This window comes from Mobula birostris, chromosome 12, assembly GCF_030028105.1.
Source record: "Mobula birostris isolate sMobBir1 chromosome 12, sMobBir1.hap1, whole genome shotgun sequence".
NCBI classification, from domain to species: Eukaryota; Metazoa; Chordata; class Chondrichthyes; order Myliobatiformes; family Myliobatidae; genus Mobula; species Mobula birostris.
The window spans coordinates 15,360,716-15,388,269 of record NC_092381.1 but is presented as its reverse complement, the minus strand read 5'-3'; the positions used below and the strand labels follow the sequence as shown (position 1 = coordinate 15,388,269).

Below are 27,554 nucleotides of genomic sequence, written 5' to 3'. Positions count from 1 at the left end.
TGGATGGTCCAGAGGCAGGAATAGTTACTTAGAGTGCCAGGCCAGGCTATAGATGTTTTAGAAAGGACAGGGTGGGAGGCAAAAGAGATGGGGGTGTGGCACTGCTGATCGCCTTCCCTTATCCCTAGAAGTCAAAGGTTAAAGGAGAGAGGTGAAACATTTAAGGGAAACCTGAGGGAGAACCTCTTCACTCAGAGGGTGTTGAGTGTGTGGAATGAGCTGCCAGTGGAAGTGCCAGATACCAATATTTAAGAGAAATTTGGATAAGTACGAGGATAGGAGGGGTATAGAGGGCTATAGTCTGGGTGCAGATCAATGGGACTTGGCAGAATAATAGTTTGGTATGTATAACATGGGCTGAAGGACCTGTTTATATGCTGTAGTGCTCTGTGACTTTATGACCTGAATCCCCTTATCACCTGCCAGCTCATGCTCCTCGTCCCATACCCCCTAACCCTTTTGCTCAGGCTTCTGCCTTCTTCCTACACAGTCATAATGAAGAGTCCTGGTATGAAACATCGACTCTTCATTTCCCCCCTTGGTGTTGCCTGCCTGGCTGAGTTTCTCCATCATTTTGAGTCAGAGGTATACTTACTGATCTGGACTGAATGCCCTGTCTTCCTGCTGCATGTTCTATACAATTCTGTGAAAGTATTTGCCCCAGTATCCCTTGTGAATAAAATAAAGTTTTCAACTTTTGGGGTTAACAGACTTGCAGGAGTAAAGGACTTGCTATTAGAGGAGAAAGGGAGTTCCACCATCGCTAATCAAAGGTTTAAACAGCCCCTCAAAAGCATGTGGAATCGAGTGGTAACAGGTGCATTGTTGCTATGGAAATATCTTTGTCAATAAAAATAATTCTAATGATTCCCTTTTGAAGTTGGAGGATATGGAGAGGCTAATTAGAATTCAAAATAGGACAAAAAATTACCTTCTTGAACATGGTACTTCAGAGCAGAGGGAATTTGTGATGTTCTTTCATGTATTGTTGCAATGACCAGGGCCAGTGCCGTGCTCTGTGAACAGTGAAAAGGACTTGAAGGGCACTGTGTAAAAGCTAGTCTTTCTATTCCCTTTAATTCTCTTACAGGCTCACTAAATGTGTACAAATTGCCTTTCAATCCTTTTGTCAGTCAGGTACAGCAAGAGTTATTAATCTCGAGAGTAGGAGTTGTCCCACGTACAGTGGTTGAGAAACAATTTCCCACTCAGAATTACCGCAATCGTGTAACATGAGCCTGATGAGATTTTAGCTAGTGTTTTTAGTATCTGTACTGTGTAAAGCCCTGGTTCACATTTTTACTGTTATTCTGTAGGTATTTCATTTAGCAGTTCTGTAAGAGCAGTCTGTTCTGCTTTCAGCCTTTTTGGGGTATTGTTGAAGATAAGAGATGATGAGGAATGTGTGCCATCCAATTAGGATGGTGGAACTGGGGGGGGGGGTTCTATTTTGGTGAGGGACACTGGGTTGGTCTTGGGGCTTTTGTTCAGTGGGAGATGAAGAGAGAAGTCGCTGGAGAGAACAGGTCGCCTGATTCGATCTGGTCCCAGGCCGTGATTGGATGAAGCCAGGTGTCGAAGCTAGGTGTCGAGATCGACTGAGAATCAGGGAATATGGTGAAGCACTGAGCTCCAACTTGTGCACATTTGACTGTTAAATTAGAATGGGCCCTTTCCTTTTTGTTTTTCTTTACTAACCCTTTGATTAAGATTCATAAATATAATTCCTTTGATCGTATGCAGTGTACTGTCTGTCATTTTGTAGCACTAATTTGTACCAGGGTTGTAAATTACACAGCATCCACACAAACTGGGGTTTGAGGTAGGGGAGCCATCTCAATCCAACAGGTTTGGTGGGACCGGAGAGTATCTTCCCTAAACTTATGCAGTCAAGGAAACCAGGGGGTTTCATTATGGGATCCAGGATCAATTTCGTTGGATGCTGTGAGATTGCCCTGAGCATTGAGCCAGTGGTTGTGTGTTTAAGCCTATGCTAAACTATTGTCTGGTTAAAGTGTGAGATATGTGGGTATGGACGCTGCAGGGGTTGAGCGGTGATGTGAATCCATGGGGTTACCAGTAAGGAATGTGTGTGTGTATTGAGTGGGGTAGACATTCGCATCCCCGACGAATCGTTAATTCAAACTTTAAGTACTATTAAAGCAATAGGAGCAGTTACAATTATGGAGTGGAGGTTTGATAAAATGGCGGGCAAAGACTTTGTTTTAGTTCAGACTAGCGCGGACGTAACAGCAGTGGATCTGCCTGGTACTATTGGGGCCCCGGGAGAGAGGATGCCATGGGCTGTCCATATTTTCCAGGAGGAGGGGAGTGTAGGTGATCTTGCCAAGTCAGAAGCCAAGTTTCCCATGGCTGGGGGCGGAGACTTAGAAACCATAGAAAACTACAGCACAGAAACAGGCCTTTTGGCCCTTCTTGGCTGTGCCGAACCATTTTCTGCCTAGTCCCACTGACCTACACATGGACCATATCCCTCCATACACCTCCCATCCATGTATCTGTCCAATTTATTCTTAAATGTTAAAAAAGAACCCACATTTACCACCTCATCTGGCAGCTCATTCCATACTCCCACCACTCTCTGTGTGAAGAAGCCCCCCCTAACATTTCCTTTAAACTTTTCCCCCCCTCAACCTTAACCCATGTCCTCTGGTTTCTTTCTCCCCTTGCCTCAGTGGAAAAAGCCTGCTTGCATTCACTCTATCTATACCCATCATAATTTTATATACCTCTATCAAATCTCCCTTCATTCTTCTACGCTTCAGGGAATAAAGTCCTAACCTATCCAACCTTTCTCTGTAACTGAGCTTTTCCAAGTCCTGGCAACATCCTTGTAAACCTTCTCTGCACTCTTTCAACCTTATTTATATCCTTCCTGTAATTTGGTGACCAAAACTGAACACAATACTCCAGATTCAGCCTCACCAATGCCTTATACAACCTCATCATAACATTCCAGCTCTTATACTCAATACTTCGATTAATAAAGGCCAATGTACCAAAAGCTCTCTTTACGACCCTATCTACCTGTGACGCCACTTTTAGGGAATTTTGTATCTGTATTCCCAGATCTCTCTGTTCTACTGCACTCCTCAGTGCCTTACCATTAACCCTGTATGTTCTACCTTGGTTTGTCCTTCCAACATGCAATACCTCACACTTGTCTGTATTAAACTCCATCTGCCATTTTTCAGCCCATTTTTCCAGCTGGTCCAAGTCCCTCTGCAGGCTCTGAAAACCTTCCTCACTGTCTACTACACCTCCAATCTTTGTATCATCAGCAAATTTGCTGATTCGATTTACCACATTATCATCCAGATCATTGATATAGATGACAAATAACAATGGACCCAGCACTGATCCCTGTGGCACACCACTAGTCACAGGCCTCCACTCGGAGAAGCAATTCTCTACTACCACTCTTTGGCTTCTTCCATTGAGCCAATGTCTAATCCAATTTACCACCCCTCCATGTATACCTAGCAACTGAATTTTCCTAACTAACCTCCCATGCGGGACCTTGTCAAAGGCCTTACTGAAGTCATGTAGACAACATCCACTGCCTTCCCTTCATCCACTTTCCTGGTAACCTCCTTGAAAAACTCCAATAGATTGGTCAAACATGACCTACCACACACAAAGCCATGTTGACTCTCCCTAATAAGTCCCTGTCTATCCAAATGCTTGTAGATTCTGTCTCTTAGTACTCCCTCCAATAACTTACCTACTACCGACGTTAAACTCACCGGCCTATAATTTCCCGGATTACTTTTCGATCCTTTTTTTAAACAACGGAACAACATGAGCCACTCTCCAATCCTCTGGCACCTCACCTGTAGACAGCGACATTTTAAATATTTCTGCCAGGGCCCCCGCAATTTCAACACTAGTCTCCTTCAAGGTCCGAGGGAATACCCTGTCAGGTCCCGGGGATTTATCCACTTTAATTTTCCTCAAGACAGCAAGGACCTCCTCCTTTTCGATCTGTACATTACTTCAAAGACGGGTTGCTCTCATTTCTGCGAGGGGAAGGAATGGTCTAATGAGTCCTCCAGCGAGGGGGTCAGCATTCTGAGTTGGTAACGGCCCTTACCTCCGTGGCGAATAAATGGCCCAGTGCACAGGCGGGGGGGTCCTAGTTATCGTAGGCTGAGAGTATTCTCAGGAGTGAAGCCCACCCCTGAGGGGAAAGAGGAGTATGAGAGTAGGGCAGAGCAGACCTCTCTGATGCTGGATGAGTGGCAGTGATCTAATGATGTAAGAAGGCAGTGATTGGTGGAGAGTCTGAGGGGACCGGCTGCTGACATAGTGAGATCCATAAAGACACAGAGCCCCTTTGCTACTTCTGCAGTATACATGCAAGTGCTAGAAAATGTGTTTGGTACGACAGGAAGCCCAATGGAGCTTATGATGGGGTTTCAGAACATATTTCAGGAGAAGGGGGAGAAATTTTCCAGCTAGAGAGGCAGCAGAGTTGCTTGCGGCGTAGAGGGGCCATTCAACCAGTGGAGGTGAACCAGTTAAGAATGGACCAAATAGCGATCACAAGACATGATCTTTTTGGGTCTCTGAGTGTCTTGTAAGACACACCCCACCTCCGTGGTTTGTTGAGCTGATCAGAGGAGGAAAATGTGATGGAGGTGCTGGAGCCCTCTGTTACCAGGGTACAGTCCTCGGTGGTATCCCCCTTGGCTGGAGTGACCACTGATACCCCACCCCAGGAAATGGTAAAGGAGTTCGTAGCAGAGTTGAGAACTGAGATGACCAGGTTGTTCTTGGCAGGTGTGGTCACCCTGTATGACAAAGTCAATGGGGAGGTGAACCCCACTGAGGGGAAGGACTAAGCAGAGGGCTGCTAGTGACCGGGGTCCCACGAGAAGGGGAATGACTGGTGAAGAAAGACACCAGGCAGGAGTGTGAAAGACGGGAAACCCCTCCGAGAGTGAGCCCCCGGATACCTAAGTGGGGAGAGACATTGGGAAACTTAGAGGAGACCCAGTGAGGGAATGGCCTGGCATCTCAGGGGGAACATGTTCCCAGCAATATACCAAACAGCACCCTAAAGAAAAAAAGCCCTATTCCTGAAGGTTTAGTGGGGCCAAGCTCCAGTGTATTGCTACAAATTGAGAGTACTTGTGCTAGAGCCATACTTGACACGGGCTCTCAGGTTACTTTGCTATACCGTTCATTTTACAACCAGTATTTGACACATTTACCATCGACACAAGTCAGTGCACTAGAGATCTGGGGCCTTAGTACGGATGACTATCCATATGGTGGTTACTTGTAAGTGAAGCTGGAGTTTTCGGAGGCAGATGTGGGAGTAGCTGAGGTCCTTGATACATTAGTGCTGGTTTGTTCGGACGCCACTGAGAAGGACGAAGTTTCAATTCTTGTGGGGACAAATACTCCTATTGTGAGGAGGCTAGTGGGAGCCAGCAAAGAGAGAGTTGGAGAGAGCTTTCTGAAAACACTGTCTATTCACCCTGTGTTCTGAGGTGCTTTTGAGGAAGTGTGTGGCCGCACTGGGCTGGATGATGAGCATAGATGAGGGACTGTGTGGTACACCCAGTCAAAACCAGTCGCGTTACAGCCTGGGGACGTAGGTAAAGTGACAGGAAACCCTAAATTTCCCAGAATGCCTGAGGCCGAGGCTGTCTTTGTGGATACTCCAGAAGACCATGAAGAGGAGTCACGCTTACCTGCTGAGGTACTGGTGAGGCCCGAAATGCAGAAGTCCTCGGTTATACAGGTGAACAGAATGGCAGTGATTGTCAGGAACTCTACAGAGAGGGAGGTGACGCTTAGGCGGGGTGCGTCTCTTTTCCGTGATGGTAATCTCTAGTGTCCCTGTGAGACTAGTCAGGGAGAAACTCTTCGAAAAGGATAAGTTGACTACTAAGTCATTCAACTTTGGGGACTCCCCAGTACCTAAAGGTTGGAAGGGGAAGTTGATAGAGAAGATGTTGAAGCTGGAAGATGTCTTTTCTACTGATGAGATTGATGTAGGTTGTTCCAAGAGCACTCACTACCCTCCGGGTGACAGAGGACACCCCATTCAGAGAAAATTCGCGGTGGCTGGCGCCTGCAGAGGTGGAAAACGTTTGGCAGCATTTGCGGAAGCTGAAGGAAGCTGGGGTCATCACTGAGTCCAGAAACCCCTATGTGTCTCCAATAGTGGTGACCAAAAAGAAGAATGAGAAGGTATCGTTGTGTGTGGACTATAGGACTCTGAACAGGCGTACAGTCCTCGACCATTATACAGTTTTGAGGATCAAAGATGCGCAGGGCTGTCGGGTGTTGCAAAGTTGTTCAACATGCTGGACTTGAGGCGTGGGTATTATTAGATCCCCATGAGTGAGGCAGACAAACAGAAGAGTCCCCTGGGATCCTTCCAGTTTGAAAGGATCCCCCAGGGCATATGTGGAGCACCAGCGACTTTCCAGCATGTCATGGAGAAAACAGTGGGAGATATGAACTTGCTTGACGTGTTGGTGTACCTGGATGATCTTATAGTGTTTGGGTCCACCCTGGAAGAACATGAAGCAAGGCTACTGAAGGTGCTGTGCGGCCTGAAAGATGAAGGGTTAAAACTTTCCCTGGACAAGTGCCAGTTCTGTAAAGCGTTTGTCAACTATATTGGGCACATAGTCTCACGGATTGGAGTAGCTATGGATCTGTCTAAGATACAGGTGGAGACAACCTAGCCAGGCCCCAGACTGTGAGCATCCTGCGTTCGTTGCTTGGATTCTGTGGGTACTATCCAGAGGTTTGTGAAGGACTGCTCTAAAGTGAGTCACCTTTTACATCAGCTTCTGTATGGTGACCTCCCCCCCCCCCCCCCGGGGAAGAAAGGGAGGAGGACAAAAGGAGAGGAGGGTAAAGATTATCTTAGCCCTTCACAGCCTTTTGGAGCAAGATCAGATGCGAAATGTGAAGAAGCCTTTCAGTTGCTGAAGGAGCTGCTGACAAAAGCGCCGGTGCTGGTTTTTGCAGACCCCCGGTTGCCGTATGTACTGCATACGGATGCCAGCAGAGAGGGTTTAAGTAGTGTCCTGTATCAGGGTCAGGGCACAGGGTTGAGTCCTGTTGCGCTTGTCAGCCAGAGTCTGACACCCTCTGAGCAAAACTATCCCAAGCACAGGTTGCAGTTCCTGGCATTGAAATGTGTTGCAGTGCATAAGCTTAAGCGATTATCTATATGGTGCCAAGTTTGAGGTGAGGACGGACAACAATCCCTTATATTCTGACCTCAGTGAAATTAGCTGCCCATTGTCATCGGTGATTGGCAGCATGGTCTGCCTATGATTTCAGCCTGAATTACCAGCCGGGCAGTAGGAACATTGATGCCGATGCACTGTCCCGATGTGTGCATGGAGAGCTAGACAGGGACGGAGAGTGGGAGAGCGTTCCTGCTCCTGGAGTGAAAGCCATGTGCCAGTTTTCCATCACGGGGAAGGTAGAGGAGAGGCAAAGGCAGAATAGAGCAGTAGATATTTGGGAACTTCTGAAGCTTTCTACAACCTGACTGTTCTGAAGACAAAAGCAGTTGCTGGAATTGAGTCCTGGGAAAGTGGCAGCTGCTTAGTGTGATGACCTGGGCAGTGGTACCTTTTAATCAGCGATTGTGAAAGGGGGCATGGCCCAAGTGGACAAGATGAAACACTCTGCGGTGTCTCTATTACTGAGAGAATGGCCTAGATTGGAGTTGAGGAGCCAGATCCGAGTTGAGGAACCAGATCCTATACAGGTCATATTGCCTCCAGACCAACCTCGGCATTCCCAGCTGGTTCTGCCTGAGAAGTATCAGAGGATTGTGTTGAAGTCACTTCACGATGATTCTGACCACTTGGGGATTGAGAAGACCTATGGATTGCTCAGAGGTCGGTTCTACTGGCCCCAAATGAAGCTAGAGGTTGAAGAGTACTGCAAGTCGTGCATTCGATATATACGGAAGAAGATGCTGCCTACAAGAGGCGCTCCGTTGTCCGACTTGCAGAATGCGGGGCTGCTTGACTTAGTGTGAATGGATTTCCTGTTATTAGAGCCAGATGCCAGCAACATGATGAATGTCTTGGTTATTACAGATCACTACACGAGATATGTACAAGCCTTCCCTACCAAGGATCAGGGGATGTCCACTATGTCCAAAGTGTTATAGGAGAAGTATTTCATTTATTATGGCCTCTCCAGGCAGGTATGTAGCAATCAGGGACAGGATTTCAAGAGTAGGCTTATATATGAGTTACTGAGCATGCTTGGAGTCGAGAAGTCAAGGACTAGGCCTTATCACCTGTAGGGTGATCCCCAACCTGAGAGGTTCAATCAGACCTTGCTAGACATGCTTGGAACCTTGGAGATTAGCAAAAAGAACAAATGGAGTCAACATATTGGACACCTGGTCTACTGCCACAACTGTACACGGAATGAAGCTACCGGGTACTCACCATATTATATGGTGTTTGGGCGCGAGGCGCGATTGCCCGTTGACCTCTGTTTTGGGACTGGCGAGGAAGATCTTTGGCCGAAGACTTATCTAAAGTATGTATCTATCTGATATGAGAAGGGAGCTGAAAAGGGCTTATCAATTAGTGAGCTCTCTGCTACCAAGCAGAATCAAGGAAATAAGAGGAGGTATGATCAAAAGGCTAGGTTCTCCAAACTCATGCCTGGAGACTGAATCTTCATAAGTTGGCTGACCGCTAGGCATCTACTCCCTCTGTAGTGGAGAGTCAGGTGCCAAATGTACCAGCTTTCTGGGTGAAACCAGAGGATGAGAATGGGCCTGTCAAGATTCTCCATTAGAACCACCTTCTACCTTTGGGACAAGAGGTGCGTGTTGACCCTGAACCTGACCCAGATCCTACACCTAATAAGAGGACGTTGTGGGGAGACTGAAGGACCAGCAGCGGGAAGGATTAGCCCGACCCCTGCCCCTGAATGGGATATGGAGTCAGAGGATGAGGAAATGGGGGTGCGGTACGTGCTGCTTTGCGCTAACTCCCCACTAATTAAGGAAGAGATTTCCAACCCTTCTCACGCTGAGGCAGGTAACATGGGAGAGACAGGCAGGGTTGCAGCTGGACCATGAAGTGAGGCTGGGCTTTGAAGTAACTGGGAATGAAGCTGAGCTCAGCCGAGTAGCCTGAAGGCAGGAGTAACAGACCGGGGAAGGCCTCACCACGTAGACCTGAAGTTTCCCAAGGAGTGACTGAAACTGAAGAAGTAGATGATGGAATTAGGGGGTCTCAAAGAGTCGGAAGACTCCTAGATAGGCTGGCCAATGTAGCACTGAGGGAACAGAGTGTTGCGACAATCCCCGAGTGAGATATGTCACTACCATTTACAAATGGATTGGAGGTTCTGACATCACAAAATTCCTTTGAAAACGGTGTTATTAATGATGAGATGACAAATATTTCAAAGTCATGAGGACATGTCTATTTGTGGTGAGGGGAGAGTGTAATGCCCTAGTTCACATCTTTACTGTTATGCTGTAGGTATTTCAGTTAGCAGTTCTGTAAGAGCAGTCTGTTCTGCCTTCAGCCTGTTTGGGTTATTGCTGAAGATGAGGGATGATGAGGAATGTGTGCCATCCAATTAGGTTAGTGGAACTGGGGGAAGGTTTTTTTTGGTGAAGGATACTAAGGTTGATCTCGGGGCTTTTGCTCGGCGGGAAATGAACAGAGAAGACGCTGGAGAGAACAGGTCGTAGGATTCGACCTGGTGCGGGACCATGATTGGATGAAGCCAGGTGCCGAGACTGATTGAGGATCAGTGAATATGGTGAAACGTTGAGCTCCAACTTGTGCACATTTGACTGTTTAATTAAAATGGGCCCTTTTTGTTTTTCTTTACTAGACCTTTAGTTAAGATTCATAAACATAATTCCTTTGATCGTATGCAGTGTACTGTCTGTCATTTTGTGGCACTAATTTGCAACAGGGTAGTAAATTACACAGCATCCACACAAACTGGGGTTTGGGGTGAGATGAGCCATCTCGATCACATGGGTTTGGCTGGACCAGAGAGGGTCTTCCCTAGACTTACACAGCCATGGAAACCAGGGGGTTTCAACTTCTTTGTGAGGGAGAGTCACTCTAATTTTTGCTTTTCCTTACAGCCAAGCATGGATTGTACCAGCATACAAGTGGAGGTATTGATGCAAAAGCTGATGAGGAGCAAATCTGAAAATATTGTGAGTATTTTACATTCATCGTTCAAGGGCAGCATGGTAACATAGCAGATAGTAGAACATTATCCCAGCGCTAGTGACCTAGGTTCAATTCCAGCACAGTCTATGATTATGTGGGTTTCCTCCAGGTGCCCAGGCTTTTCCCCACATTCCAAAGATGTTTAGTAAGTTGATTGGTCATATGGGTGTAATTGGATAACATGCCTCATTGGAACAGAAGGACCTGTTACTGTGCTGTATCTCTAAATTAATAATAAAAATAAAGTCACTCTGAAATACTTCATTCATTCACATTTGGCATTCCTAAGTATTGGTGTAATGATCCGAATGAATTCAGAAAGGAAACTGGTTTTCTTATTCGTCATTGACTTTGCACAGAAGGCAGTTTCTTGTTCTTTCAAATGAATACAACCTTCCTCATGATCGAGAACATCTTCAAAAAGCATCTTCAAAAAGCGATGGCTCAAGAAGGCGGTATCCATCATTAAAGATCCTTACTATCCAGGACATTCCCTCCTCTCATCAGAGAGGAGGTGTAGGAGAACGAAGACCCACACTCAGCATTTTAGGAGCACTTTCTTCCCCTCAGCCATGATTTCTAAATGGTCCATGAACCCATGAACACTCCCTTACTATAAAAACAAGCAAGTCCAAAAACTAAAGCAACACACATAAAATGCTGGAGGAATTCAGCAGGTCACACAGCTTCTATGGAGGTGAATAAACAGTTGACATTTTGGGCCGAGACTCTTCATCAGGATCTTGCTATTCTTCTTTCACATGAGTTTTTTATATATGTATTGAATTGAGTTGAATTGACTTTATTACTTATATCCTTCACATACATGAGGAGTAAAAATCTTTACATTACATCTGTCTAAATGTGCAATTTATTGTAATTTATAATAAATAGTATGTACAACAGGACAGTCAATATAACATAGAAATACAGTTGTGTCAGCATGAATTAAGCAATCTGATAGCCTGGTGGAAGAAGCTGTCCCAGAGCCTGCTAGTCCTGGGTTTTATGCTGTGGTACTGTTTCCCAGATGGTAGCAGCTAGAACAGATTGTGGTTGGGATAACTTGGGTCCCCAATGATCCTTTGGGCCCTTTTTACACACCTGTCTTTGTAAATGTCCTGAATAGTGGGAAGTTCACATCTACAGATGCACTGGGCTGTCCACACCACTCTCTGCAGAGGCCTGCGATTGAGGGAAGTACAGTTCCCATACCAGGCAGCGATGCAGCCAGTCAGGATGCTCTCAATTGTGCCCCTATAGAAAGTTCTTAGGATTTGGGGCCCACACCAAACTTCTTCAACCATCTGAGGTGAAAGGGGTGCTGTAGTGCCTTTTTCACCACACAGCCGGTATGTACAGATCACATGAGATCCTCGGCGATGTTTATGCCAATGAATTTAAAGCTGTTCACCCTCTCAGCCCCAGATCCATTGATGTCAATGGGGGTTAGCCTGTCTCCATTCCTCCTGTAGTCCACAACCAGCTCCTTTGTTTTTGCGACATTGAGGGAGAGGTTGTTTCCTTGACACCACTGTGTCAGGGTGGTGACTTCTTCCCTGTCGGCTGCCTCATTTTTACTTGAGATTAGGCCAACCAGTGTAGTGTCGTCAGCAAATTTAATTCGCAGATTAGAGCTGTGGGTGGTGACACAGTCATCGGTATGCAGAGAGTAAAGGAGGGGGCTTAGTACACAGATTCAATGTAAGTGGCTTTTATTAATTATTTTGTGTTTGCTCTGGGCAGCTGCCACAAAACAACATAATAAATCTGATACTGGTTCTTACAGCATTTAAAAAGTAAACTCTTAGAAGCTGAGAGGAATGCTAAAGAAGTTTCAGAGATGTGCCAGAAAGAAAAGGTAAGCAGACAGAGGAGTTCTTGTTTAATCAGGAAAAGAGAGTAATTATTGTCAGTGTTGGTCTTTGCTTTAACCAAATGTAACTTCTTTTCCAGGATAATTCTTTCTTTGCAAAGCAGCTTTCAAAATCCATTGGAGCAACCCAAGCTCATCTACAGGGACAACTTCAAAATAAAGAGGCTGAGAGTGACAGGATGTTAGCTCAGATACTTGTAAGTTGCCTGGTAAAACACAGCAATTCTGTAAGGGGACCACAGAAATTTAAAATATTGCAGTATAGTCGCCTCTAATTATTTTACAGTGATTTAGCACAATTGAAAAATGACCCAATCTTGAGAAAACCAGTGGCTATAGTTTGCACTTTTGTGAAAACACTAACTAGTTAATGATTTTAATCAGCAATACTGTGGGTTTGTATGTGGAAAATCCCCATATCCAGCTAATGAGTAGGCTGACGTACACTTATAATTGTTGCATCTAATAATCTTACACATGAATTCGGCATTGCTAACATAAACTCTGAACTGATCCATATGGAACTGGTGATAAAGCACACAATGCAATAAATCAGAGGTGATTCGTATATGCAAGTTGTTGATGGGGAGAGACATAATTAATTATTCAGTAAAAGAACATTCTTGACACTGAGCCAAACATAGTCTCTGATAATGTTGACTTCTGAATGTAATGGTGCTATAAATCCCATTTTGTAGGGGCCATCTTCAAACCTTCTGCATGAGGCTGTCAAACCATACACCTCTGCCTTCATTTCCTTCAGATTAGCAAGGTGCGAAAAGTTTGAGTTAACTCATCAGTGAATTTAGTGGTGGGGAGGTTGCTCTGCTAAAAAGTGCTCTCTGATTTGTGGATGACAAAGCAGCTCAGTTAGTAAAGCCACTGCCTCACAGCCCCAGAAATCCAAGTTCAATCCTTACCTTGGGTGTTGTCTGTGTGGAGTTTGCATGATCTTCCGATGATAGTGCAGATTTTCTCTCTGGGGTGGTAGATTAATTGGTCATTGTAAGTTATCCCTGGTGTGTGGGGGGTAAAATTAAAAATTGGATTAATGCAGGATTTCTTAATATAAGGTACAAAAATGCACCAATGTACATCGGCAATTCTCTGCGGGCTGCAGGACTGTTCTATAGATTTGTGAAGTATGCCCACAGAAAAAGAATCTCAGGGTTGTATATGGTGACACGTACGTACTCTGATAATAAATTTTACTTTAAACTTGAACTTTTGAAAGTTGATATTAATAGGATTAGAATTAATGTGGCGGATGGGTAGTGTCCAGGAAGGGGTAGCACCTCTGGTGAAGGTGCGTGTTGTGTCCACTCCAGGGCAGCTCACTCACCTTTGGTCCACACTGGACATTTAGCTCTCACCTGTGGCTCCAAGAAGCTGTTTGCATGTGACAACGGCTGCACGGCGGTACACCGCTTCGACAGATGAGCTAAAACAGTAGCCAGCAGCCTCATACCCCAGCAAGATAGGGACATGTCTGTCCTAGCATGTGATGTCAGCTCCAGCAGACTGGGTGGATGAGATCTACAGTTCAATCTGATTGCCAGGAAGGTGGTACTGCAACGGTCTGTGAAGAGCAAAGGGCTTGACAGAGCACAGAAGACAATCATGGTCATCCACTGCAACCAAGGAAGGCACCAGTTTGTGGCGCTTGTTCTGGACCTGGACTTCTGAGGTCGAGAGTGTAATGGCATTTCCACTTTAAAAATTCTCCCACACAGGTTTCCTGTCATTATCAAAGGTAACGGACAACCACCAGTAAATGTGGGTTAGCGTAAATGGATAGTTGATAGTCATCGTAGACTCAATGAGCTGAGGGGCTTGTTCCCTTGCTGTATTCCTCCATGACTCTAAGAAAGAGAGGGGTGGACGTGTGCAGATGAAGACAACAAGGTCACGGAAACAGTAGCTGAGATAAGGGGCTATAATTTTTTGGGAGGTTATGGGTGAGAATTGAGGCATTAAAAACACTTGAAATTCTGGCTGCATTGGTTTCTTTAAGTATACCTATGAGTCGGCAAGTAGATCTGGTTTTCTGAAGTACAGTTAACATTGAATCTCGCTACTCATGTAAATTTATATTGTAGTGGGAGTCCATTGGGTGTCAGGTCCTTCATTTCCAAAGTACAGAAAGGGTAGTTTATGCATGGACATTCTTAGTCACAATTTTTTTTAAAATCCAAAATGGTATGAACAGACTCCTCACCTATGAATATGTGTTTCCTTGCCAACCATTTTGAAGTCCTAGTGCCCAAATTTCTGTGTCACAGCCTGTCGTTGATTTCATCCAAGGACATTCTTGGTCACATTTTTTTCTTAATCCAAAATAGCATGAGTTAACTCCTCGTGTGAGCATGTGTTGCCTTGCCAACCATTTTGGAGGCCCAGTGCTCAAATTTCTGTTTCACGGCTCGTGACACAGGCTTCGATACAATGGATAAAGTGAGGAATGGGTTTTAGAATAAAGTTGAACAATGGCTCCAATTTTTGAGGCCTTGGGATACTTAGGAACTTCTGCACAGCACTGACTAGATGGGCTGAAAAGCCTGTTTCTGTGTCATCGTGCTCTGTGACTTTATAAATTGAAAATATCACACAAGTAAACTGAAGCAATGACTCTTGTTTTTTTTTAAATCACATCCACAATGTTGCACAGTTTGCATAGCCAATGTCATTCAGATAATCTTTAACAAGTCTTTGGTGGGAAGCCAATAATTTACAGTATATTGGAACAGGTGGTCTGTACTCTTACTAAGACAGACACTGCAAGTAAAAATTCGGCCAACATTGTTAGTCAGAGCTGGGGAGCAGCCAATACCTGCCAAAAGAACATCTGCTGGCATTCTGACCTCTGCAAGGGACTGGCAGCTGTTGCTGGACCTCGAACGGCAGCTGAAGTTCCCCAACCATATCGCAGCCACCATCCTGCGACCAGACATTGTCCTAGTGTCTGAGTCTACTAAGCAAGTGGTGCTGCTGGAGCTGACAGTCCCATGGGAAGATCGCTTGGAAGAGGCCTTTGAAAGGAAGCTCTCCTTTCACACAGGACTTGTCAGCAGGCTGGATGGAGAACGAGGTGTCTCCCAGTTGAGGTTGGTTGTAGGGGATTCGCAGCCCGTTCCTTAGTTAGAGCCTTCAGCAATTTGGGCATCGAAGGAGAGAGGAAGAGGAGAGCCATCCGCAGTACCACCAATGCGGCAGAGAGGGCCTCAAGATGGCTGTGGCTCAAAAGAGGGGAGCCATGGAGTCATAAGTAGCCAGCCATCTGGACACAAGCTGGGGTCTGATCAGCCCCGGCTGGGTCACCTGGAGGAAGGGGTATGATGTTGAAAGACCCGAAACACCCGATGATTCCAGGAACATCACTGAAGATGTGTCCAGAGGCAGCAATAGATGTACGTACACAGTAGTAATCTTCAGCTCTAGAAACCCTGGAAATTGCGACATTGTGGTTTGGACTAGGACACCAATTCATCAGAAATGATGAAACATGGGCTGCACTTTAAGTGTATGTTAGAGTTGCAAACTGTTTCAGAATTGTAGTTCTAATATACCAGTGTTGTGGGATTTGTTATCTATATTTAGCGTTCTCCCTTTGAGAAGGGCTGAATCAAATTAGGTTACAGAAGCATTTCTATCTTTCTAACTAGTCAAGATAGGAATCTTGCAACCAAATCTAAATAAAGACACATAGTATATGATCTTTCAAGTTAACCTTTTTAAGATAACTGGATATTTTGAAATTGAATAATGTCATTAATGTGGATGTTAGAAGAGCAAGGGAATGGAGGTCGACTACAGGTTACTGTCACCCCCATATCATCTGTCTCAGTAACAGGGGCAGGTGATTAGACAACACTGGGCTGCATAGTAGCTTGTCTGCTGAGATGACAGCATCTGCTCCTAATGGGAGTCTGTGTTAATCCCCAAGAGAAAAGGACAATGTTTGTTTGAGCAGTGAAGCAGACAGAATAAAGTAATCTGATGTACAGGTTCCTGCTGGTAGAGAGAAGCAGGTTTGAAAACATGTTGGAAGTTGAATTGTGGCATTTCAAACGGCAGTGATTCATTACTTGGACAATGAAGATGTTAATCTAATATAACTGTAATAAATTGCAGGAGAGGAGCAAAAATCACTGAAATCTATATGCGGCCTATGTTACTTAGAGAGCCTTTACTAGCTGCAGTAGGTAACAGGCAGGCTAGGCTGGATGGTTTCTGTGAAAAGTAACATATAGATGTTTTTAATTAGAGACACAGTGTAGTAACAAGCCCTTCTGGCCCAATGAGCCCACACTGCCCAATTACACCATGTAACCAATTAACTTACTAATCCATACGTCTTTAGAATGTGAAAGGAAACGAGCACTCAGAGTCACAGGGAAAACATACAAACTCATTACAAAATTGAACCTGGGTTTATGGTAAACCATTGCATTAACTTCACTACCTTACCACCTTACAATCCTGAAAGCCCATGCAAATACTGCAGAGTATATCATTATCAGATAATAGCAAAACTAATAGAGTTTGTGGGTAAAATTAACTTGCCTGCTACTTGTGTAGCCTGGGATAAAATAGAAATTAAAAAATGGTGGAAATACTCAGCAAGTCAGGATGTATCTGTGAATCAAGAAGCAGAGATATGTTTCAGATTGAAGACTATCAGAACTGGGAAAAAGGCAAAAGAAGCTTGTTAAGCTTCAAGACCAATGGGAGTGGTGGGAGTAAATGTCTTTGATTAAGTACATACTGGATATACCTGGCGGACAAGTTATACACAAGGGTATTTGGTCTGTGAGTAAATGGAAGCAGTTGGAGTGCAAAGATCTCTCTCTCTCCCTCCCTCCATCCCTCTCTCCCTCATTAGCTTCCATCATTAGGGACTGTCACCTCTGAGACAAGGCCTTTTCTTCTTCCTACAATCAGAGAGAAGTACAAAAGTCTGAAGACCCACGCTCAATGATTTAGGAACAGATCCTTCCCCTTCGCCATTAGATTCCTGAATGGTCCCTGAACCCTTGAACACTATTCCTTTTTTTTTGAACTGTTTATTTTGTAATTTATGGTAAATTCTATGGCTTTGCATTATAGTCCTACAGTGTAACAGCAAATTTCTTGACGTATGAGTCAGTGATAAACCCAATCCAGATTCTTGTAGAAGATGAGGTGTCACTGGTCCTCACTGAAACAGTACAGGAGGCTGCAGACCCAATAGTTTGGAGTGTGTATGGGATGTTGAATTAAAGTGGCAGGCACCAGGAGCTCAGAGAGGCCACAGAGCAGTCACCCTATCTGCATTTGGTTTCTCCAATGCAGAGAAGACAACATTGTGAATACATAGCCTTGCAGATCATCATGACTTGGAATTCTTGGTACTTCTTTGAAATTCTAGTAGTTATCTTTACTATGTAACCTGTTGTGCATATTTTTAATTTCCACTTTTGTGAATACTGTACTTGCTTATTACAATTTTCACTTGCATACCCCAGAGGGTGGTTTGCAGATATTGGGTGAATTGTCAACATATCTTCGACATTTCAGAGGCTTGAGAGGACAATAATGGACAAGAGGTTACAGATTGAGCACCTGAGGGCACTGATATCGACTGTGAAAGATAAAACTAAAGAGGACAAAACTGTCTTAAAGAAGGCAGCACAAACTCAAAAAAGAAGAGCAGAGAGATTTGAAGCTGCCATGGGAAACCTTAATTCTCAAATGAAAGACAAGGTATCTTATGAATTTAATGTTTCTGTAAAAGCACTTTTCTTCCGTTTCTTCCATTTCAACATAAAGATGAAAACATTTGTATTCTAACAGTAGGCCAGTGACTTATCTCTGCATGTCTGAAACATGTTGATTTAAAAAAAAAGAGCTCTAATCTTGTTTAAAAACGTAAACACGAGGAATTCTGCAGATGCTGGAAATTCAAGCAACACACATCAAAGTTGCTGGTGAACGCAGCAGGCCAGGCAGCATCTCTAGGAAGAGGTACAGTCGACGTTTCAGGCCAAGACCCTTCATCAGGACTAACTGAAAGAAGAGCTAGTAAGAGATTTGAAAGTGGGAGGGGGAGGGGGAGATCCAAAATGATAGGAGAAGACAGGAGGGGAAGGGATAGAGCCAAGAGCTGGACAGGTGATTGGCAAAGGGGATATGAGAGGATCATGGGACTCTTCCTTCAGTTAGTCCTGACGAAGGGTCTTGGCCCGAAACGTCGACTGTACCTCTTCCTAGAGATGCTGCCTGGCCTGCTGCGTTCACCAGTAACTTTGATATGTGTTGCTCTAATCTTGTTAATTTGTTTGTCATCTTCCAGTGTTGTTGAATGTGCATTGAGAAAATAAAATTAACAGGGAAGCACTCAATCTGTAAGCTGGGCTCCCAATCACTACAATCACCCACTCTCCCAGCTTAAGGAACTTTGCATGGCTGGAGTTCCACACTGTTACCCAGGAAGATTGGATTGAAGATTGGCCCTGTAGTTTCGTTTGTTATGTGCCATGTCCTTTGACATGGGTGATCATGGTCTTTCCATGACTATGATTGTTCTCGGCAAAATTTTTTTATAGAAGATGTTTGCTGTTGCCTTCTTCTGGGCAGTGCCTTTACAAGACAGGTGACCCCAGCCATTATCAATACACTTCAGGGATTGTCTGCCTGGTGTCAGTGGTCACATAACCAGGATTTGCTATAGGCACCAGCCACTCATATGCAATCCACCATCTGCTCCCATGGCCTCACGTGACCCTGATCGGTGGGTGGGGGGGGGGTGCTAAGCAGGTGCTACACCTTGCCCAATGGTGACCTGCAGGCTAGCATAGAACCATAGAACCGAAGAACACTACAGCACAGAAAACAGGCCATTCAGCCCTTCTGTGCCGAAACTTTATTCCGCTAGTCCCATTGACCTGCATCCAGTCCATATCCCTCCAGACCTCTCCCATCTATGTATCTATCCAATTTATTCTTAAAACTTAAGAGTGCGGCCACATTTACCACGTCAGATGGCAGCTCGTTCCACACTCCCACCACTCTCTGAGTGAAGAAGTTCCCCCTAATGTTCCCCCTAAACCTTTCCCCTTTCACCCTTCACCCTAAAGCCATGTCCTCTCATATTTATCTCTCCTAATCTAAGTGGAAAGAGCCTACTCGCATTTACTCTGTCTATACACCTTCATAATTTTGTAAACCTCTATCAAATCTCCCCTCATTCTTCTACGCTTCAAGGAATGAAGTCCTAACCTATTCAATCTTTCCCTGTAACTCAACTCCTGAAGACCCAGCAACATCCTAGTAAATCATCTCTGCACTCTTTCAATCTTACTGATATCCTTCCTATAGTTAGGCGACCAGAACTGTACACAACACTCCAAATTTGGCCTCATCAATGTCTTATACAACCTCACCATAACATCCCAACTCCTATACGCAATGCTTTGATTTATGAATGCCAGGATGCCAAAAGCCTTCTTGACAACCTTGTCTACCTGTGACGCCACTTTCAGGGAATTACGTATCTGAACTCCCAGATTTCTTTGTTCCTCCATACTCCTCAGTGCCCTACCTTTTACTGTGTATGTCCTACCTTGATTTGTCCTTCCAAATTGCAACACCTCACACTTGTCTGCATTAAATTTCATCTGCCATTTTCTGGCCCATTTTCCAGTTGGTCCAGATCCCTCTGCAAGCTTTGAAAGCCTTCCTCGCTGTCCACAACACCTCCAATCTTAGTGTCATCAAAGGATCAAAGGGAAGGACTGCCTTATGTCTCCTTAATCGAGATGTTCCTCCCCACCACCCTGACTCTGTGCTACATCACGAGGTACAGACTGGAGGCTTCTGTGTGCCACAGGTTCAGTGCTGCAACCTTTGTAATTTATATCAATGATTTAGATGTGAGTGTGTGAGGCATGGTTAGTGAGTTATTAGGAGAGGTTGTAAGGACTATGACTTTTAATCCTGGAATTAAGGAGTGACCTGATAAGAGATATCCAAGATCATGAGGGGTATAAACAATGTGAAAATACATAATGCTGCTCCCAGGAAGGTGATGCTAAAAGCAAGTAGACAGAGGTTTAGGATCAGAGGTAATAAATTCAAAAGGGACATTGCGGCAGCTTCTTCATGCAAAGGGTGGTATTTTTTTAAATTACTTACTGGAAATCGAGACAGACACATCAGCAACATTTAAGAACCATCTAGGTGAGTAGATGGATAGGAAAGAATCAGAGGGCTATGGGCCAGATGCTGGGAATTAGTGCTGGCTCACTTGTAACACAGTCAGCATGGATGAGTTGGGCTGAAAGGTCTGTTTGCATGCTGTATGACTCCACAGGATCAGTACAGAGTGGGGTCATACCCAGGATGACTTCTCCAACTCTTTGCTCTCAAAACAACCCTTTGTTCTGACATTGATGTGAATCTTTTCTTAGGAAATAAAATTATTGGAAGCACAAAGGACCCTTGATAGCTGGAACAGACAGTACAGTGCAGTTGCAGAGGACAAAGCCCAATTAGAAACTGAAGTCATTTCACTTTCCGGGTGAGTAGACATGATGTAGGGTTTGCTTAAGAATAATGAAATGTTGTCAATCTCAGTTCTGCTTAGACATAGATGATCACAGAGTGATACAGCATAGAAACAGGCCCCTCAGCCCAATAAGTCCATGTCAACCACAATGCCCATCCAAGACAGTCCCACTTACCTGCGTTTGGACCATAATCCTTCCTAATCCATTTACCTTTTGTTATGGTATCTCCTTCAATCACTTCCTCGAGTTTGCACAGCAGACTCAATGGGCCGAATGGTCTGTTTCTGCCCCTTTGTCTTATGGTCTCTGGCAGCTGATACCACATATACATCGCCAAGTGGGCTTTCATTAGGCAGACCGTTGGATGGTTGTAGAGGATGCTCTTGAAGTATTGTGTTCAGTTTTGGTCTTCTTGCTACAGGTAAGAAGTTATTAAACTGGAAAGAGGGCAGAAAAGATTTACAAGGTGGTTACCAGGAGTCAAAGGACTCAGCTAATGGGAGAGGTTAGACAGACTAGGACTTTATACTCTAGGAGCATAGGAGACTGGAGAGGTGTTTAAAATCATGAGGGGCATTGATAGAATGCACTCAGCCTTTTCCCAGAGTTGAGGAATCAAGAACGAAAGGACTTAGATTAAGGTGAGAGGGGAAAGATTTAAGAGGAATTTAAGAATGACTTTTTACACAAAGTTTCAGTGACTTTTCTGATTTAGCAGCTAATTGTACTCTGATTGATTGTGCTTTTGTTTATTTTCTCTTAAGAGCCATAAATAAGCCAGGGTGCCCATTTGGAAAACAGCAAAGATAGTATAACAGGGACTTGTTCCCAATACTGAATTACAGTACTGAGCAGAAGACTTAGGCACACCTATATATAACTAGGGTGTGGCTAGGCATGGCTCAAATACCATCTATAAATTTGCTGATAATACAACCATTGTTGGTAGAATCTCAGGTGGTGACGAGAGAGCGTACAGGAGTGAGATATCCCAACTAGTGGAGTGGTGCCGCAGCAACAACCTGGCACTCAACATCAGTAAGACGAAAGAGCTGATTGTGGACTTCAGGGAGGGTAAGACAAAGAAACACATACCAGTCCTCATAGAGGGATCAGAAGTGGAGAGAGTGAGCAGTTTCAAGTTCCTGGGTGTCAAGATCTCTGATGATCTAACGTGGTCCCCAGATATCGATGTAGTTATAAAGAAGGCAAGGCAGCGGCTATATTTTATTAGGAGTTTGAAGAAATTTGTCATGTCAAGTACATTCAAAAACTTCTATAGTTGTACCATGGAGAGCATTCTGACAGGCTGCATCACTGGCTGGTATGGAGGGGCTACTGCACAGGACCGAAAGAAGCTGCAGAGGGTTGTAAATCTAGTCAGCTCCATCTTGGGTACTAGCCTATAAAGTATCCAGGACATCTTCAAGGAGCAGTGTTGCAGAAAGGCAGTGTCCATTATTAAAGACCTCCAGCACCCAGAGCAGTCCCTTTTCTCACTGTTAGCATCAGGTAGGAGGTACAGAAGCTTGAAGGCACACACTCAGCGATTCAGGAAGAGCTTCTTCCCCTCTGCCATCCGATTCCTAAATGGACATTGAATCTTTGGATACTGCCTCAATTTTTTTTAATATACAGTAGCCGGATGGTGGCGTAGTGGCATCAGCGCCGGACTTCAGAACGAAGGCTCCCGAGTTCGAATCCAGCCGGCTCCATTGCACGCTTTCCATCCGTGCTGGGTTGAGCGTCAAGCTTGCAACTCGGCCTAGTAACAATAAGAAAGCCTGCTAAAAAAAATACCATCATGATGGCTCCACTCAGAGTTAAGGGCTTTCTTCTTCTTCTTCATTTCTATTTTTGCACGTTTTTTTCATCTATTCAATATACATATACTGTAATTGATTTACTTGTTTATTTTTTTTCTCTGCTAGATTATGTATTGCATTGAACTGCTGCTGTTAAGTTAATAAAATTTCATGTCACACGCCGGTGATAATAATTCTGATTCTGAAGACTTTTTCAGTGGAATGAGGAGCAAGTCTGTAAACGTGGCAGCAGAAAAGGATGTTGGGATTGGCAAGAGTGGAGCACCATGGGAGAAATGTGGAACTGGTGGCAGAGAGGAGTGCCAGGGGCAGGGGGTGATGTGGGTGCAGACACACCCAGCCCTGAGACACTAGGCAAGGCCATTTGATTGCAGACAATTGGTTTATTGATCATTACAGAATGCCTCTGCTGCTTACCGCTCCCTCACCTCTCCCTTCCCCCTCCCCAAACATAATTCTGCTCTCCCTGCCCCCTTCCACCTCCCAATCCATAATAACAGAATCAAGTTTATCACCACTTTCATGTGTTGTGAAATTTGTTTTTTTTTGTGGCAGCAGTGCAGTGCAATACATAAAATAAGTATCATAAACCAGGTGGATGAACAGAGTATCATAAACTAGGTGGATGAACTTAGACCATGGATCAATATGTGGAACTGTGACTTTGTAGCCATTGCAGAAACTTAGATGACTCAGAAGCAGGAATGGCTGCTGAGTGTGCCAGGTGTGACGAGAATACACATAGATTAAGATGTTAGCTGGCCTGTGCTGGCACCAGTGGGATCAGCAGTTGGTCTGCCACCTGTCTTCAGGAGAAAGAGAGATAAGGAAAACAATGGAGCAGCATTTGGAGATGTTAATGAAGGGGAAGGAGAGCTGTCAAGATCGGCTCCCCCTTTGAACCCCGAACTGTTTGAAGTGATGGACAGGCGATACCCCAGCAGGGGGATAAAAAGGGACAGGTTCGCTAAGGCAAGACACACATGACACCTGAGGTAACGAGACCCTGGAAGCAGTGCGTCTCTCACAAGTCGGTGGGAAGTTTTGGAAGGCCGGTTGCGGGACTAGGCCCTAGACGCACAGGGTGGAAAGGCACGATCGGCGGGAACCTGGTGTGTGTCCACCCTTGCCTGGGTGCCAGGTTCACCGCAGAGAAACGATCGTATCTGGAAACGGAGGGGGTCACGGTCGGTGACCATAGATGACATCACAAAGGACTCGCCCGAAAGCTGACTGCGAAGGTCTGTGTGTGGAAGCCGTTTTGAATATTCGTTCGTTCTGCTCTCTCTCTCCTTCCCTCCACTGTCTGCGAACTGAACTGAACTAAATTGAACTGAACTTTGCGTCACTTTGAAACTGGTCATTTACCCCTAGACAATGATAGAGCTTGATTGATCCTGTTATCTTAATTCTGTGTACATTGTGTTTATCATTGCTAAACTGTTGCATTTATTATCCTTTTGATTAGAGTACTGTGTTGCTTGTTTCTTTAATAAAACTTTCTCGGTTCTAGTAATCCAGGCTCCAACTGAGTGATCCATTTCTGCTGGTTTGGCAACCCAGTTATGGGGTACGTAACACAGGCTTTAGATGTTTCAAAAAGAACGGGCGGGGGGTGGGGGGAAGCGTCACATGGTGATGTGGGATTGAGACATGTAAATCCAGCTCTCCCGTAAAAAATCAGCAAAGTACCATTTAAACAAAGCAAAGTTAATAAATACTTCCAAAAACTACTTATAAATTTCGCAAGACTACTTTATGATATGCCTCATAAACCGCAACAGAAGAAGTCTGTTGTTGCGAAGTCGCTGCAAGATGGGAAGAAAAAAGGGCCTACTGCAGCGATGGAGCCTCGGATTCAGGTTGGATCTCCTTCGGAGGAGATGCATTTTATCTCTGGTGTAGAAGAACAGGGAGCAATGGCGGTGGTAGCGGTCTCTAGGAAGAAGATGCCAGAAATGCACATGCACAAATCGACACAATTCAAACTACAAGAACCGACGGCCACTGCAAGTGAAAGTGACTCAGAGTCAGAATTGGAGTCCGCAGAGAATACAGATGAAGAAGAGGAGGAAGAACTGGAAGAGACTGGAAGTAAAGGAGGTGACAGAGACATAAGAGAGGCTTTATTGCAACTAATGGCTGAACTAAAAAAAAATAAGAACAGAGCTTAGAGACGTGAAGATGTGCTATGATAAAGCTATGAAAAGACAGGATAAAATGGATAAGAAACTTCAGAAGTTGGAAAGAACAACGGAGCATATTAACGATAGAGTAGAAAAAGCAGAAAATGATATGTTTGTCTAGAACACGGAAAGAAATCGACTCTTGGGGAAAGTGGACGTGTTGGAAAATTTTAGTAGACGAAATAATATTAAAATTGTTGGTCTTAAAGAAGGTATAGAGGGAGACAATCCAATGGAATTTTTTCAAAGATGGATTCCGGAAACCTGGCAAATGAAAGAGGAAGACCAATCAATTGAAATTGAGCGGGCACATAGAGCTCTAAGACCAAAACCACAAGATGACCAATATCCACGATCAATTTTAATAAAATTCTTAAGATTTCAAGACAAAGAAAGGATTCTACAGGCAGCTGCTCAAGCTGTCAAGAATAGAAAAGGGCCATTGATGATAGAAGGGAAGAAAACTTTTTTCTACCCTGACATAAGTTATGAACTTTTGAAGAGAAGGAAGAAATTTAATCCAGCGAAAAAAGTCCTATGGGATCACGGTTATCAATTTATATTGTGTTATCCTGCAACCTTGAAGATTTTTTTGGCTGGTGGAGAAAAAAGATTTTTTGATGATCACTGGAAAGCGGAGGAATTTGTGCGAGATTCTTTGAGTATTCACCAGATACAAGATCAAACCCAGGGGACCGAGATGGATTGAAGATGAAGACTGGGTCAAGGAACAGACCTGTTGGATTTTTAAAGGCGGATGAATATATAAATATATTATTAATTATGGGGGGGGGGAAGAAAGGTTAAAATTTGAAGAATACTAGCTGGAAATAGTGACATTAATTTTTTTTTATATATATAATTTTTTTTTGTTACGGGGGAGCTGGAAGAAATACTGACCAATCGCTACGTTATTCATGTGTGCAAGCGTGGCAATAGCCACAACCCGCAAAATGGAGAGGTGTAGTGTTGTGTATCTTTTCATTCACAACATTAGTAGGGGGTTATTTTGTTATTTCTTTTTTTGTATTATATCTATCTTTTATTTCTTTCTTTTTGCCTGGATGATTGGGAGGGAAACACATAGCAACATGGTGAAGTTTAAAGAGAATCCCCAAGGAACTATGAGAGTTGAGAAGTTAAGTAATGTTTTAGATTGGAGTAACTTTGTTAAGAATAATAACTAATTTATTGATTTTTTTGAGTTTTAATGTTAATGGGCTTAATGGACCGGTGAAAAGAAAAAGAATCTTAACACATATTAAGAAAATGAAGGTAGATTTAGCCTTCTTACAGGAAACGCATTTAACAGAAACAGAACATCTGAAATTAAAGAGAGATTGGGTGGGTAGTGTTGTTGCAGCTTCATTTAATTCAAAAGCGAGGGAAGGAGTAATTTTGATCAATAAAACGTTACCAATTAGAATACAAAATGTAATAACCGATTCTGCTGGGAGATATGTGATTATACACTGTCAACTTTTTTCTGAATTATGGACTTCCATGAATATTTATGCACCAAATGAAAATGATGCAAAATTCATAGAAGAAGCATTTTTAAATTTGGCTGATGCACATGAAAAAATATTAATAGGAGGAGATTTTAATTTTTGCCTAAACCCAGTCTTAGATAGATCAACTAAGGCTTTCACAAAATCAAAGGTAGTAAAACTAACTTTATCTTTGATGAAAGATTTAAATTTGATTGATATATGGAGAAGAATTAATCCTAAAGACTATTCATTCTATTCTAATAGACACAAAACTTACTCAAGGATAGATCTTTTCCTATTATCAATGCATATTCAACACAGAGTGAAAAATATGGAATATAAAGCAAGAATATTGCCAAATCATTCTCCTCTATTAATGACAATAATAATGACTGATAAGGAAGAAGTGGCTTATTGATGGAGATTTAATTCAACATTATTAAAACGTTAAAATTTTTGTGATTTTATGAAAAAACAGATCCAATATTTTTTGGACACAAACTCTCATTCAGTGGATGATAAATTTATACTATGGGATGCGATGAAAGCATATTTGAGGGGTCAGATAATAAGTTGTACGTCTAAAATTAAGAAAGAATATATGGCAGAACTAGATCAATTGGAGAAAGAGATTGCAAAATTAGATAAAGAATCTCAAAGATATATGTCAGAAGAAAAATGGCAACTTATCAATAAGAAGTTACAATGTAATACGCTTCAGACATACAGAATGGAAAAAGCAATCATAAGAACTAAGCAAAGGTATTATGAGTTAGGTGACAGAGCACATAAAATTCTTGCTTGGCAGTTGAAAACAGAACAAGCTTCCAAATCGATAAATGCAATTAGAACAAGTGCAAATAAAATTACTTATAAACCTTTAGAAATTAATGGAACCTTCCAAAATTGAATTGGGAAGAACAGAAGGGATTAGATATGCCTCTTACATTAAAAGAGGTTGAAGAAGCTTTAGGATCACTCCAAAGTAATAAATCTCCAGGAGAAGATGGTTTTCCACCTGAATTTTATAAAAAGTTTAAAGATTTATTATTTCCTCCCTTTATGGAGTTAATACGTTAAGCAGAAAAAATACATAAACTCCCAGAATCTTTTTCAACAGCGATTGTAATAGTATTGCCAAAAACAGAGATCCTTTAAAACCAACATCATATAGGCCTATTTCTTTGTTGAACACGGATTATAAAATAATAGCAAAAATTTTAACGAATAGATTATCTAAATATTTACCAAAATTAATACGTATAGATCAAACAGGATTTATTAAAAATAGACAATTGGCAGATAATGTAACTCGGCTACTCAGTATAATTCATTTGGCACAAAAAAGGGAGGAGATGAGTATAGTAGTAGCTTTGGATGCAGAAAAAGCAT

The 27,554-nt window shown here is 43.4% G+C and overlaps 1 protein-coding gene across 1 annotated transcript in view; it reads left to right on the top strand.

Annotated features, from left to right (window-relative positions):
• The window catches only part of LOC140206259 (protein BCAP-like), a 79,442-nt gene that overhangs the window by 19,258 nt on the left and 32,630 nt on the right, over positions 1-27,554 (top strand). The window contains exons 6-10 of the mRNA XM_072274586.1: positions 10,145-10,219; positions 12,025-12,096; positions 12,192-12,308; positions 17,668-17,853; positions 20,559-20,668. Coding sequence (XP_072130687.1) covers positions 10,145-10,219; positions 12,025-12,096; positions 12,192-12,308; positions 17,668-17,853; positions 20,559-20,668 — 560 coding nt within the window. The remainder of the gene's footprint in view (positions 1-10,144; positions 10,220-12,024; positions 12,097-12,191; positions 12,309-17,667; positions 17,854-20,558; positions 20,669-27,554) is intronic.